Source organism: Gopherus flavomarginatus, chromosome 1 (genome assembly GCF_025201925.1).
Source record: "Gopherus flavomarginatus isolate rGopFla2 chromosome 1, rGopFla2.mat.asm, whole genome shotgun sequence".
NCBI lineage: Eukaryota > Metazoa > Chordata > Testudines > Testudinidae > Gopherus > Gopherus flavomarginatus.
The window spans coordinates 73,630,210-73,644,832 of record NC_066617.1 but is presented as its reverse complement, the minus strand read 5'-3'; the positions used below and the strand labels follow the sequence as shown (position 1 = coordinate 73,644,832).

The window sequence follows — 14,623 nt, the reverse complement described above, 5'->3', positions numbered from 1 at the left end:
AAATATCTATCCTAAGGGGAGTTTTTTGTATTTTGCTGAGATTCATTCAGTTCCTGCAAGCTATCCTGAATTTCCAAATCTTCAACTACAGAAACACCTTTCCAATGAATATTTAACATGAATCTATGTTCTGTTGGTATGAGTGGAAATATTTTTCTATTTTGACTATATTTTTTGCTGTTAAGAATCACTTTGGTCCCAAACCTGAAGCTGCTGTACGCCTTGTCCTTAAACTCTCCCACTTCTGTGGGAATTTTAAGGGTACAAAAATGCAGGATTGGGCCTCTTTCACATTCTACAGTAGAAAGTAAAATGTGATCATCTGGGGGGAAGATTAAAATAGTGTTGCCAGTCAGGAAGAAGCTGATGGTAGAATATTGTTATATTTATTCCATTATTTTATTAAAGTGTTCCCTTCTGGGCTTTGAAATCAACTCTGTTATAATTTCATTCTGTATTTTGCTGTGAAATCTATCACTTGCTAAAAGTACAAGAAGGAATGATACCAAAAGAAATTAATTGTATTATATTTAGAAACTGGTGCACTGTGCAATTTTTTTTAGACTTGACTAAAGCGTTACATTATAAGGTGGACTGATTTTTCCCCACTCTGAAATATTTTCTCCAGCAATAAAACCAGTTTTTAAAAAAATAGACATAATACCCTATCCGGCATGGGATATGGACTGTAGGATTAGAAATCTCAAAAGTTTAGTTTGTGGGGTTCTGTCTCTGGTTTCTGCTGGAGAGATGGTTGTCTTATGAATAGACCCTGCATATGAGATTGCATGCATCCTAGTGGATCAGTAGCAGCCCTGTGACTCCAAGCTGGCTCTGTCTTTGGTGTCCCAGCTCAGGGTTTCCCACCAGGAGGGCGGGGGGAAGGGAGCTGCAGAAATGTATTACAGCTGTAAGCTGCATCCAAGAGATGAATGTAGTGTTTCTCATCTCTATTTACCATTTCAAACAAGAAAGCCTTTTTGCACTGCACCTGAGATCATGTCTGTACATTTTAGCAATGCAGGTCTGTTTTCATATGCTGTATTCGAGAAACGATGCCTCTGAAAGGTCTAAAATATAAATCTCCATCCAAAAAATAGCAAGTATAAAACATATTGGGCTAAATTCTCTTTTCGGTTGCAACAATCAGTTTCCAGTAGCGTTACATCGGATTTACAACTATGTACAGAATACTGATTTTGGCTTTTAGGAGTTGTAATCAGGTAGTTGTATCTGCGATTGGCAAGGATGTGTATAGTCTCAGTTACCGCTATTCCAGTAGAGCCTTCACGGGGTGCCCAGGTGACGACCCCAGACCTCTGCTGAGGTGGAAGGAAACCCCTCTATTGAGGAGGCCGCAGGAGTGACTTCTCGCCTCCCACAATCCTCTGCTGGGGTCTGAGGTATCTCTGCCCCTTGACCAGCCCCCAGCATGCGTGAAAACAAGAAGCACCAGTGAGCCAGGGAGGGAGGGAGGCCGGCCGTAGAAACCTGATGCCCTGTCACAGGGCTCTGCTGGGGTTGCCAGGTGGTGTTGGCGGGGGTGATCACTTTGCTGGGATGTTTGTGGGGCAGCTCCCTGCTCCAAATCCTCCCTTCCCCAGCCGCATGAAAACAAGGTGCGGCTCCCCTTTCCTAGCTGCCCGAAGACATGCGGCCGCCGCCTGTGCGCCTGAAGGGAAGCGGAGGGAGCGGGCTCCGCCAGCCGCAGGTGTATGCTTGGGCTGATCTGTGAGGCCTCCAGTGCCGCGGACTGATCCAGCCCTGCTGCTGCCGCTGCGCGCCATGTGCGTGCCTCCTGCCGCCCCTGGCGAGAGGCTGCTGGCGCGCTGTGCCCGAGAGCCAGGGGCCCTAGGCACAGGCCAGCTGTGTCTCCTGGGTACCTCGGAGAGCCGGCCAACTCTCTCTGCTGTCACCTGTAGCTTAGTGCCGCTTTCCCTGCATCGCTCAGATGAACAACCACTGCCAGCCCCGCTTCCTCCCTGCTGCTGTCCTTAAGGGAACAATTAAGTGTCACAGAAGCGGGGGCGGTATTGCCTTTTTCGGCTGAAGGCGGTATGTGTATTTGCTGCCGTCTCCCCCAGCTCCGCACCCTCAGAGAGGGCGGTGCGCGATGGAGTTTGCGGGAGAGTGGTGCTGAAGGGACAGCTCCCACGCCACCCTCCTTAGGGGAGGGGCTGGGTCTGAAAGACAAACCTGAGTCGCATTGTCACCTTCAGATTAGATTCTCCCCAACCAGCCGCTCGGATTACAGCAGCCAGCACCCAGTCCCTTAGGTGCTCTGAGCAGCCACCCATGGTTTTGCATTCTCTCGGTGATGGTTACTCTTCATTCCGATGTTGAAAGATTGCATGTATCCTGCAAAATGAGGGAAGCGAGATCTACCAGCAGGCGGTGGGGGCTGCTTTTATTCCTTTCGCAGTTCAGCACCAAGGGTGGTGGAATAGCCACCTGAACATGGGGAGAAAAACAACAAGTAGTTCTCGCCTGACAGGTCGGCGGAGGATCCGCCAACAGCTGCGAAGAAAACAGCGTCTGGTGTCTGAAGAGAAGCTTCTCTCTCTCTCTCCTCATTAAGGTATTTGAGAAGCCGGAGGGTAAGGGGGATACCGTGGAAAAATCCACGCCAACCTGGCTGTGATTCCGTCTGGTCTTCCTAAATATGAATGTATAGGTAAAATCCGTGGGGAGGTTAGTGCCTTGAGAAAGTAGCAGCCAGAGCTGCACGCTAACAGCTCCTATAAGGGTGTGCCTGCTGCCTGAGGTTTGGTTTTTCCTCCTAGAGACCAAACCTTCTCTTCTAAGTCCCTAATATAATAAAAGCTGGACCAATAGCAAATAATTTAACCGCTTGCTTTTATTCAGAGCTTGATCCAAGAAGCCCAGAAACGGAGAGGAAAAAGGGGTGGGGAAGGTGACTGATCCGTATCAAGGAGAAGCAGGGTTGTTTGGTTTCCCTCTGCTTTCTCTCTGTCTACATTGGGGGAAGGAAGAGGTGCAGGGGAAGAGTCTAGCTCACTGAGGGGGGAACAAGCCATCTGAAAGCAGGGGAGGCAAGGACTGGTTTGTAGAAGGGGGTGTGGGAACGGCAGTGCTTTGAATTCGTCAAGGATACAGCGAAAGGACGACGAGGTTTGTTTCAGGGTCGTTTGCAAACCAACTTTCCAGTCGCTGGTGCGAAGAGAAGCTCTAACAGCTGCTGTTGTAGGAAAGCGAGGAGGGAAATAGTGGGAAACCGAGGCGGAGACCCTGGGATGCCAGGGGAAGGCAGGTCCTATTGGAGGGGGGTTTGGGAAGAAAGAAAAGGCAGTTCTGGAGATTTGGCTCACAGTGGTGGAGGGAAAGGCGGCAAATTGGGGAAGAGAGGAAGGGTCGACCAAGGTGATGGGCACAGGAGGTGGGAGGAGGGTAAAGAGCAAGGAAGATGCGGGCTGCAGTGGGGTATTTTCGTGTAAGGGGGTAGTCTCAAGAGAATCAGGCTCCCTATCCCCCCTCCCATTTCCCGTCTTCCTCCAGTCCCGCTGGTCTCACGCTGACGGGTCTGTCTGTCTGTCCCCCCAGTCATGTCTGACCCAGAGAGATGGGAAAGCTCGAGGATAACGAGAGGGTGATCCTCAACGTGGGGGGCACCCGGCACGAGACCTACCGGAGCACGCTGAAGACCCTGCCGGGGACCCGGCTGGCTCTGCTCGCCCGCGAGTCCCAGAGCGAGTCCTCTGGCGCGGAAGAGCAGCCGCCTCCGCCGCCGGCTCCCCCGCCGCCGCCGCCTCCCCCCAACGTGCCCCCGCAGGTGCCGGGCGGCTGCCCGGAGGCCAGCAGCGGCGACAGCCCCCGGAACTGCGGCGGCCCCAGCGAGTTCTTCTTCGACCGGCACCCGGGGGTCTTCGCCTATGTGCTCAACTACTACCGCACCGGCAAGCTGCACTGCCCGGCCGACGTGTGCGGGCCGCTCTTCGAGGAGGAGCTCGCCTTCTGGGGCATCGACGAGACCGACGTGGAGCCCTGCTGCTGGATGACCTACCGCCAGCACCGCGACGCCGAGGAGGCGCTCGACATCTTCGAGACCCCCGACCTCATCAACGGCGAGCCGCCGCTCGACGGCGACGACGACGACCTGGCCGCCAAGAGGCTGGGCATCGAGGACGTGGGGGCGGCGGCCGGGCCCCCCGACGGCGTGGGCGGGCGCTGGAGACGGCTGCAGCCCCGGGTGTGGGCGCTCTTCGAGGACCCCTACTCCTCCCGGGCCGCCAGGGTGAGCGCGCGGCCCCGCGCAGGCGCGGAGTATGGGGGCCGGGGGTGTGACCCTGTCTCAGCTCCTTCCCCACCCTGGGGTGACCTGCCTCAGCATCTGAGCCCGGGGTGTGTGTGTGTGACCCTGCCTCAGCTCCTTCCCCACCCTGGGGTGACCTGCCTCAGCCCCTGAGCCTGGGGTGTGTGTGTGTGACCCTGCCTCAGCTCCTTCCTGCCTGGGGATGACCTGCCTCAGCTCCTTCCCCACCCTGGGGTGACCTGCCTCAGCCCCTGAGCCTGGGGTGTGCGTGTGTGACCCTGTCTCAGCTCCTTCCCCACCCTGGGGGTGACCTGCCTCAGCCCCTGAGCCCGGGGTGTGTGTGTGTGACCCTGTCTCATCTCCTTCCCCACCCTGGGGGTGACCTGCCTCAGCCCCTGAGCCTGGGGTGTGTGTGTGTGACCCTGCCTCAGCTCCTTCCCCACCCTGGGGTGACCTGCCTCAGCCCCTGAGCCCGGGGTGTGTGTGTGTGACCCTGCCTCAGCTCCTTCCTGCCTGGGGGTGACCTGCCTCAGCCCCTGAGCCCGGGGTGTCTGTGTGTGACCCTGCCTCAGCTCCTTCCCCACCCTGGGGTGACCTGCCTCAGCCCCTGAGCCCGGGGTGTGTGTGTGACCCTGCCTCAGCTCCTTCCCCACCCTGGGGTGACCTGCCTCAGCCCCTGAGCCCGGGGTGTGTGTGTGTGACCCTGCCTCAGCTCCTTCCTGCCTGGGGATGACCTGCCTCAGCTCCTTCCTGCCTGGGGGTGACCTGCCTCAGCCCCTGAGCCTGGGGTGTCTGTGTGTGACCCTGCCTCAGCTCCTTCCCCACCCTGGGGTGACCTGCCTCAGCCCCTGAGCCTGGGGTGTGCGTGTGTGACCCTGTCTCAGCTCCTTCCCCACCCTGGGGGTGACCTGCCTCAGCCCCTGAGCCCGGGGTGTGTGTGTGTGACCCTGTCTCATCTCCTTCCCCACCCTGGGGGTGACCTGCCTCAGCCCCTGAGCCTGGGGTGTGTGTGTGTGACCCTGCCTCAGCTCCTTCCCCACCCTGGGGTGACCTGCCTCAGCCCCTGAGCCCGGGGTGTGTGTGTGTGACCCTGCCTCAGCTCCTTCCTGCCTGGGGGTGACCTGCCTCAGCCCCTGAGCCCGGGGTGTCTGTGTGTGACCCTGCCTCAGCTCCTTCCCCACCCTGGGGTGACCTGCCTCAGCCCCTGAGCCCGGGGTGTGTGTGTGACCCTGCCTCAGCTCCTTCCCCACCCTGGGGTGACCTGCCTCAGCCCCTGAGCCCGGGGTGTGTGTGTGTGACCCTGCCTCAGCTCCTTCCTGCCTGGGGATGACCTGCCTCAGCTCCTTCCTGCCTGGGGGTGACCTGCCTCAGCCCCTGAGCCTGGGGTGTCTGTGTGTGACCCTGCCTCAGCTCCTTCCCCACCCTGGGGTGACCTGCCTCAGCCCCTGAGCCCGGGGTGTGTGTGTGTGACCCTGCCTCAGCTCCTTCCCCACCCTGGGGTGACCTGCCTCAGCCCCTGAGCCCGGGGTGTGTGTGTGACCCTGCCTCAGCTCCTTCCTGCCTGGGGGTGACCTGCCTCAGCCTCTGAGCCCGGGGTGTGTGTGTGTGACCCTGCCTCAGCTCCTTCCTGCCTGGGGGTGACCTGCCTCAGCCTCTGAGCCCGGGGTGTGTGTGTGTGACCCTGCCTCAGCTCCTTCCTGCCTGGGGGTGACCTGCCTCAGCCCCTGAGCCCGGGGTGTGTGTGTGTGACCCTGTCTCAGCTCCTTCCTGCCTGGGGGTGACCTGCCTCAGCCCCTGAGCCCGGGGTGTGTATGTGTGACCCTGCCTCAGCTCCTTCCTGCCTGGGGATGACCTGCCTCAGCTCCTTCCCCACCCTGGGGTGACCTGCCTCAGCCCCTGAGCCTGGGGTGTGCGTGTGTGACCCTGTCTCAGCTCCTTCCCCACCCTGGGGGTGACCTGCCTCAGCCCCTGAGCCGGGGTGTGTGTGTGTGACCCTGTCTCATCTCCTTCCCCACCCTGGGGGTGACCTGCCTCAGCCCCTGAGCCTGGGGTGTGTGTGTGTGACCCTGCCTCAGCTCCTTCCCCACCCTGGGGTGACCTGCCTCAGCCCCTGAGCCCGGGGTGTGTGTGTGTGACCCTGCCTCAGCTCCTTCCTGCCTGGGGGTGACCTGCCTCAGCCCCTGAGCCCGGGGTGTCTGTGTGTGACCCTGCCTCAGCTCCTTCCCCACCCTGGGGTGACCTGCCTCAGCCCCTGAGCCCGGGGTGTGTGTGTGACCCTGCCTCAGCTCCTTCCCCACCCTGGGGTGACCTGCCTCAGCCCCTGAGCCCGGGGTGTGTGTGTGTGACCCTGCCTCAGCTCCTTCCTGCCTGGGGATGACCTGCCTCAGCTCCTTCCTGCCTGGGGGTGACCTGCCTCAGCCCCTGAGCCTGGGGTGTCTGTGTGTGACCCTGCCTCAGCTCCTTCCCCACCCTGGGGTGACCTGCCTCAGCCCCTGAGCCTGGGGTGTGCGTGTGTGACCCTGTCTCAGCTCCTTCCCCACCCTGGGGGTGACCTGCCTCAGCCCCTGAGCCCGGGGTGTGTTGTGTGTGACCCTGTCTCATCTCCTTCCCCACCCTGGGGGTGACCTGCCTCAGCCCTGAGCCTGGGGTGTGTGTGTGTGACCCTGCCTCAGCTCCTTCCCCACCCTGGGGTGACCTGCCTCAGCCCCTGAGCCCGGGGTGTGTGTGTGTGACCCTGCCTCAGCTCCTTCCTGCCTGGGGGTGACCTGCCTCAGCCCCTGAGCCCGGGGTGTCTGTGTGTGACCCTGCCTCAGCTCCTTCCCCACCCTGGGGTGACCTGCCTCAGCCCTGAGCCCGGGGTGTGTGTGTGACCCTGCCTCAGCTCCTTCCCCACCCTGGGGTGACCTGCCTCAGCCCCTGAGCCCGGGGTGTGTGTGTGTGACCCTGCCTCAGCTCCTTCCTGCCTGGGGATGACCTGCCTCAGCTCCTTCCTGCCTGGGGGTGACCTGCCTCAGCCCCTGAGCCTGGGGTGTCTGTGTGTGACCCTGCCTCAGCTCCTTCCCCACCCTGGGGTGACCTGCCTCAGCCCCTGAGCCCGGGGTGTGTGTGTGTGACCCTGCCTCAGCTCCTTCCCCACCCTGGGGTGACCTGCCTCAGCCCCTGAGCCCGGGGTGTGTGTGTGACCCTGCCTCAGCTCCTTCCTGCCTGGGGGTGGACCTGCCTCAGCCTCTGAGCCCGGGGTGTGTGTGTGTGACCCTGCCTCAGCTCCTTCCTGCCTGGGGGTGACCTGCCTCAGCCTCTGAGCCCGGGGTGTGTGTGTGTGACCCTGCCTCAGCTCCTTCCTGCCTGGGGGTGACCTGCCTCAGCCCCTGAGCCCGGGGTGTGTGTGTGTGACCCTGTCTCAGCTCCTTCCTGCCTGGGGGTGACCTGCCTCAGCCCCTGAGCCCGGGGTGTGTATGTGTGACCCTGCCTCAGCTCCTTCCTGCCTGGGGGTGACCTGCCTCAGCCCCTGAGCCCGGAGTGTGTGTGTGTGACCCTGCCTCAGCTCCTTCCCCACCCTGGGGATGACCTGCCTCAGCCCCTGAGCCCGGGGTGTGTGTGTGTGACCCTGCCTCAGCTCCTTCCTGCCTGGGGGTGACCTGCCTCAGCCCCTGAGCCCGGGGTGTGTGTGTGTGACCCTGCCTCAGCTCCTTCCTGCCTGGGGGTGACCTGCCTCAGCCCCTGAGCCCGGGGTGTGTGTGTGTGACCCTGCCTCAGCGCCTTCCTGCCTGGGGGTGACCTGCCTCAGCCCCTGAGCCCGGGGTGTGTGTGTGTGACCCTGCCTCAGCTCCTTCCTGCCTGGGGGTGACCTGCCTCAGCCCCTGAGCCCGGGGTGTCTGTGTGTGACCCTGCCTCAGCTCCTTCCTGCCTGGGGGTGACCTGCCTCAGCCTCTGAGCCCCGGGGTGTGTGTGTGTGACCCTGCCTCAGCTCCTTCCTGCCTGGGGGTGACCTGCCTCAGCCTCTGAGCCCCGGGGTGTGTGTGTATGACCCTGCCTCTGCTCCTTCCTGCCTGGGGGTGACCTGCCTCAGCCCCTGAGCCCGAAGTGTGTGTGTGTGACCCTGCCTCAGCTCCTTCCCCACCCTGGGGTGACCTGCCTCAGCCCCTGAGCCCGGGGTGTGTGTGTGTGACTCTGCCTCAGCTCCTTCCTGCCTGGGGGTGACCTGCCTCAGCCTCTGAGCCCGGGGTGTGTATGTGTGACCCTGCCTCAGCTCCTTCCTGCCTGGGGGTGACCTGCCTCAGCCCCTGAGCCCGGGGTGTCTGTGTGTGACCCTGCCTCAGCTCCTTCCTGCCTGGGGGTGACCTGCCTCAGCCTCTGAGCCCGGGGTGTGTGTGTGTGACCCTGCCTCAGCTCCTTCCCCACCCTGGGGATGACCTGCCTCAGCCCCTGAGCCCGGGGTGTGTATGTGTGACCCTGCCTCAGCTCCTTCCTGCCTGGGGGTGACCTGCCTCAGCCCCTGAGCCCGGGGTGTCTGTGTGTGACCCTGCCTCAGCTCCTTCCTGCCTGGGATGACCTGCCTCAGCCCCTGAGCCCGGGGTGTGTGTGTGTGACCCTGCCTCAGCTCCTTCCTGCCTGGGGGTGACCTGCCTCAGCTCCTGAGCCCGAGGTGTGTGTGTGTGACCCTGCCTTAGCTCCTTCCTGCCTGGGATGACCTGCCTCAGCCCCTGAGCCTGGGGTGTGTGTGTGTGACCCTGCCTCAGCTCCTTCCTGCCTGGGGGTGACCTGCCTCAGCCCCTGAGCCCGAGGTGTGTGTGTGTGACCCTGCCTCAGCTCCTTCTCCATCCTGGGGTGACCTGCCTCAGCCCCTGAGCCCGGAGTGTGTATGTGTGACCCTGCCTTAGCTCCTTCCTGCCTGGGGGTGACCTGCCTCAGCCCCTGAGCCCCGGGGTGTGTGTGTGTGACCCTGCCTCAGCTCCTTCCTGCCTGAGGGTGACCTGCCTCAGCCTCTGAGCCCGGGGTGTGTGTGTGTGACCCTGCCTCAGCTCCTTCCTGCCTGGGGGTGACCTGCCTCAGCCCCTGAGCCAGGGGTGTGTGTGTGTGACCCTGCCTCAGCTCCTTCCTGCCTGGGGGTGACCTCCCTCAGCCCCTGAGCCTGGGGTGTGTGTGTGTGACCCTGCCTCAGCTCCTTCCCCACCCTGGGGGTGACCTGCCTCAGCCCCTGAGCCTGGGGTGTGTGTGTGTGACCCTGCCTCAGCTCCTTCCTGCCTGGGGGTGACCTCCCTCAGCCCCTGAGCCCGGGGTGTGTGTGTGTGACCCTGCCTTAGCTCCTTCCTGCCTGGGGATGACCTGCCTCAGCTCCTGAGCCCGGGGTGTGTGTGTGTGACCCTGCCTCAGCTCCTTCCTCACCCTGGGGGTGACCTGCCTCAGCCCCTGAGCCTGGGGTGTGTGTGTGTGACCCTGCCTCAGCTCCTTCCCCACCCTGGGGTGACCCTGCCTCAGCTCCTTCCTGCCTGGGGGTGACCTGCCTCAGCCTCTGAGCCCGGGGTGTGTGTGTGTGACCCTGCCTCAGCTCCTTCCTGCCTGGTGGTGACCTGCCTCAGCCCCTGAGCCTGGGGTGTGTGTGTGTGACCCTGCCTCAGCTCCTTCCTGCCTGGGGGTGACCTCCCTCAGCCCCTGAGCCCGGGGTGTGTGTGTGTGACCCTGCCTCAGCTCCTTCCCCACCCTGGGGGTGACCTGCCTCAGCCCCTGAGCCCGGGGTGTGTGTGTGTGACCCTGCCTCAGCTCCTTCCTGCCTGGGATGACCTGCCTCAGCCCCTGAGCCCGGAGTGTGTGTGTGTGACCCTGCCTCATCTCCTTCCTGCCTGGGATGACCTGCCTCAGCCCCTGAGCCCGGAGTGTGTGTGTGTGACTCTGCCTCAGCTCCTTCCTGCCTGGGGATGACCTGCCTCAGCCCCTGAGCCCGGGGTGTGTGTGTGTGACCCTGCCTCAGCTCCTTCCTGCCTGGGGATGACCTGCCTCAGCCCCTGAGCCCGGGGTGTGTATGTGTGACCCTGCCTCAGCTCCTTCCTGCCTGGGGATGACCTGCCTCAGCTCCTTCCCCACCCTGGGGGTGACCTGCCTCAGCCCCTGAGCCCGGGGTGTGTGTGTGACCCTGCCTTAGCTCCTTCCTGCCTGGGGATGACCTGCCTCAGCCCCTGAGCCCGGAGTGTGTGTGTGTGACCCTGCCTTAGCTCCTTCCTGCCTGGGGATGACCTGCCTCAGCTCCTTCCCCACCCTGGGGTGACCTGCCTCAGCCCCTGAGCCCCGGGGTGTGTATGTGTGACCCTGCCTCAGCTCCTTCCTGCCTGGGGATGACCTGCCTCAGCCCCTGAGCCCCGTGTGTTGGGGAGGGTTGCCAATTTTGGTGGGATGGATTCCTGGAGATTTCATCACCTGATATAATCTTTAATTCAAGCTTAATCTTTAACTCCTGGAGACTCCAGGTCAATCCTGGAGGGACCAAATCAGCCCTTGGTTCCCCAAGGTGTTTGTGTGTGTGGAGGAGTGGGGACCCTTGCTCAGTTTCTGGTCTCCCTTTGTGTGTAGGGGCGGGATCCTGGTTCAGGCCCTGGTCCCCTGGGGTGGGGTGTGAGGGTGTGGAACCTAACTCAGTGCCTGGTCCTCTGGGATGAAGGGTGTATGTGGGTGGGGGGCACCCCTGCCTCAGTCACTGGACTCCTGAGGGGTGTGTATGTATGTATGTGAGGGGGTACCTCTGCCTCAGTCACTGGACCCTTAGTATGTGAGTTGGGGTGTATGTGACCCTAAATCTGTACCTGTCCTCTGAAGGGATTGATGTGGGGATGAGTTGACCAAAGTTTATAGATTCCCACAAGAGTAGCAGGATCTGGTCCCTGCTAGAGAGTGACTCTGACTTATTCTTTTCCACCCTGCTCAGGCTTTGATTTTGGGGGTGACACTGTGTTAATAGTGAAGTGAGGGTGACTTGCTCCCTGTGATTTGTGAGGGTGTCCTTAGTTCTCTCCTTGCTTTGGTGTCTGGATCTGAGGGTGATTATACTTTAACAGGTGTGAGAGAGGGTGATCCTAGTTCACTCTAGTCCTTGGATTAGTCCTTGATTTCTGAGGGTGACCCTTACTCATTCTGTGATCTAGGACATAATTCTGAGGCAGTAAGTGATTTTACTAAATTATCTTGATTTAGACTGGAGGTTAGAATTTTGCCACAGATTATTTTCTGTTTTTGAGACCCTGATTTTAGTCTCATATTTTTGTTTCTTATTCAATCACCATGTGGATTCACTATCTGACCTATGGCTTTGGGCCTATTTAAGTCTCTGGAGTTCCTTCTGGTAAGGAAATCAGGTGCAGTTTTTGAAGAAAAAGAAATGGAGGTTTTCCCAGGTTTAATTTTTTTAACCCTTCCCCCTTCCACAACCACCTTCCCCAAACAATTTATTCCTTTTCTGTTTGTTGTAACTACAAGTGGTTTTGTTTTATGCAAGTGGAATAAGTGTTTTGCAAAATATGTATCAGGATTTCTTCTGAAAGGTTCAAACTTGGGCCTCATTCTGCAAATACTTCCAACTATGTTTAACTTAACTGTGGGAGTAGTCCTAGTGACTTCAATAAGATTACTCACCTTTGTAAAATTAAGCATGTGGTTAAGTATGTTGCTGAATCATATTTTAGGGCCTGATCCAGCTGCCATTGAAGTTAATGGGTTAATGCCTACTGACTCGAATGAGGGTAGGATTGGGTCGTTAGTGAGAGGAGAAACTATCCAGGCAGGAGATGCATTTCTCCCAGCTGCTCTGAGGCTCCCCAGTCACTCCTGTTCTTCATTGGTGGTAGCATTCCCAAGGAATCAAAGCTTCTGCCGCAGTTTGCTTTGTCTGTGCCACTGGCTTCAGATAATATTGAAATAAAATATAATAGATGATTAATGATAATGGAATAAATTCTTATTGTTGCTTACTAATGGGACATACACACACATTTATAATATTTCAGCAATATTATTTTGAAAGTAGAATGTGTTCTAGATGTCAGACTAATACCCGTCTTCATCAAAATGCCATTGGAAAACATCTTCAGACTATTCATTACTACATTTTCCTTTTAACTGTGCATTGAATCTGTAGTGGGTTTGTTTGGTTTTTTTGGAGACTTTCCAACATTCTTTGCCAGAGAGCTGACAAATATGAAGTAAAGGTTAAATGGCAGACACCAAGAGAAATGTGGAAAGGCAAATGTTGTCTATAATTGAGTCATAGTACCATAGTTCCTTCACATGTTTTTGATCCGCTTGAATTCCTCAATAATATCTTTCAATGCTGAGGACCAGAACACTTTATCATTAGTTGTTTGGTTGATATTAGTGGATTTGTTGAGTCTTAAAAATGAACTGTGTATTTATATTGTAACATAACATTGTAATCTGCTAATATTAATGTTATAGAAGAGACTGCATTTACTTCTCAGTGGATTTAACTCTTGATTTCTAGTTTTGAACTCTTGATTTCTGACTGGCTGCTTAATACTGACGTGAATAAGCCCATAGCTAGAGCTATAACGACATTGTTTTGCTTTTCTCAAGGCTGCTGTTGTTTATGGTGACCTTTCTGCTAAGAAGGCCACTTTGTGAATTGCTAGTGGCTTTCAGAGAAGAAAATAATTTTGTGTCTAAGTGCTAGTGAACACCTAATGAACGATTTCACTTAATCACCTCCCTGCCACTTTGGGGACCTCAGGCACTGGTACACCTTGGCCCCATATATTCTCTGTCTGTGGTTCATAATAGTCTAGTCTCCTCTGAGTTGTAATATTTTGATTGGTATTGTGTTTAGTATGTGGGTGCTGAGTGGTATTGATGGCCTGTGATATATAGGAGGTCAGACTCGGTGATCTATTGATTCCTTCTGGTCTCCAATGATGATTCTCTAGGTACATCAAGATTGAAAACAAAACAACAAAAACCGCAGCACTCATGGCAGTGAGTCCCAGAGCTTGGGTGAACTAAGTCTATTGCACAGGGGTCTAGTGCTATGGACTAAAAATAGCAATGTAGAGGTTCCCACTTGGGCTAGAGCCTGGGCTTTGAAACTCAGTGAGGGGAGAAGGTATCAGAGTCCAAGCAGATACATCTACCCTGATATTTTTAGTCCCCATAATGTGAGTCCCATGAGCCTGAGTCAGTTGATTTGCCTCAGAGACTGGCTGATGCTTGTTTTCTTTTTTTTCCCTTAGGCAATACAGACATAGTGCAAGACTCTAAGTGATGGCGACCTTACTCTGGAATTGAAATGCTATTGCTAATTTAGACACCATCTTTCCAGAAAGAAAGATAGCTTTCTGACGCTTCGGATAACTGCAATAATAGTTTGTGTAAACTCAAATAAACAATGTGTAAATCTATAAACATTTTAGGTGAAATCTTGGCTTCACTGAAATCAGTTGCAAAACTCCCATTGACTTCAGTGAGGTCAGGATTTCACACTTTGCAGTGTAGTTTATCTAGGGGGAGGGATAGCTCAGTGGTTTGAGCATTGGCTTATTAAACTCACGATGGTGAGTTCAATCCTTGAGGGGGCTATTTAGTGATCCGGGGCAAAAATCTGGCAATTGGTCTTGCTTTGAGTAGGAGGTTGGACTAGATGACCTCTTTAGGTCCCTTTCAATCCTGATATTCTATGATTATTGACCCATGAACCACTTATCTCAGATTATAGAGATACTTAGTGTTAAATGTTCATAATGACTATTATTTTTTAGGATTACTGAAATATGATGAAGAAAACTGGCATTTTATTTATTTTGATTAACAGGATAGTACTTAATATTTATGATTTTTGATTTCTAAATTGTGATCTCTAAACATAGAAATTTATAGAAATTCAAATATAAGTTGTCATGGTAACTTGTTGTGGTGTGTGTGTGAGAGAGATTTTAGCAAGACCATCAAATGATGTTATATAAATAGTGGAAGTAACTAGTTTGTTGATGAAAGATGCATTTGTCTCTATGATTCTAAAAATCTTCAACTTTAATCATAGTCTGATGATAACTGAGATTTATTACCTGATTTTCCAATATTCTGTTAAATGGCCTAAGAATGAGAAAGTATTGATATATTAACCGATGTTCCTTAAGAACTCATGTGTCCAAAATGGTGGTGGTGGGGCTTTGATTTTGTTTTGTTCTTTTAAAGAGATATATTAGTAAAACAATGATAAGATCCAGATATGTTGCAAGATAGAGCATGATCAGTATCATTCCTGCCGCTATATAGATATAAATGTGATATACACATGTGATGTCTTTTAAATGGGATTATGCAGAATACTTTTTTCAAAATTTCCAGATCTGTGCAACT

The 14,623-nt window shown here is 55.7% G+C and overlaps 1 protein-coding gene across 14 annotated transcripts in view; it reads left to right on the top strand.

The window, feature by feature from the left end:
• The first annotated feature begins 2,514 nt into the window (after nt 1-2,514).
• The window catches only part of KCNC2 (potassium voltage-gated channel subfamily C member 2), a 184,564-nt gene continuing 172,455 nt past the window's right edge, over nt 2,515-14,623 (top strand). For 13 of the 14 annotated variants that reach the window (XM_050935395.1, XM_050935373.1, XM_050935334.1 and 10 more), the window contains exons 1-2: nt 2,515-2,578; nt 3,562-4,252. In XM_050935395.1, coding sequence (XP_050791352.1) covers nt 3,581-4,252 — 672 coding nt within the window. In that variant the 5' untranslated portion in view covers nt 2,515-2,578; nt 3,562-3,580. Of the gene's footprint in view, nt 2,579-3,038; nt 3,133-3,561; nt 4,253-14,623 lie in introns of those variants that run through there. The other variant, XM_050935325.1, reaches the window with a different exon arrangement.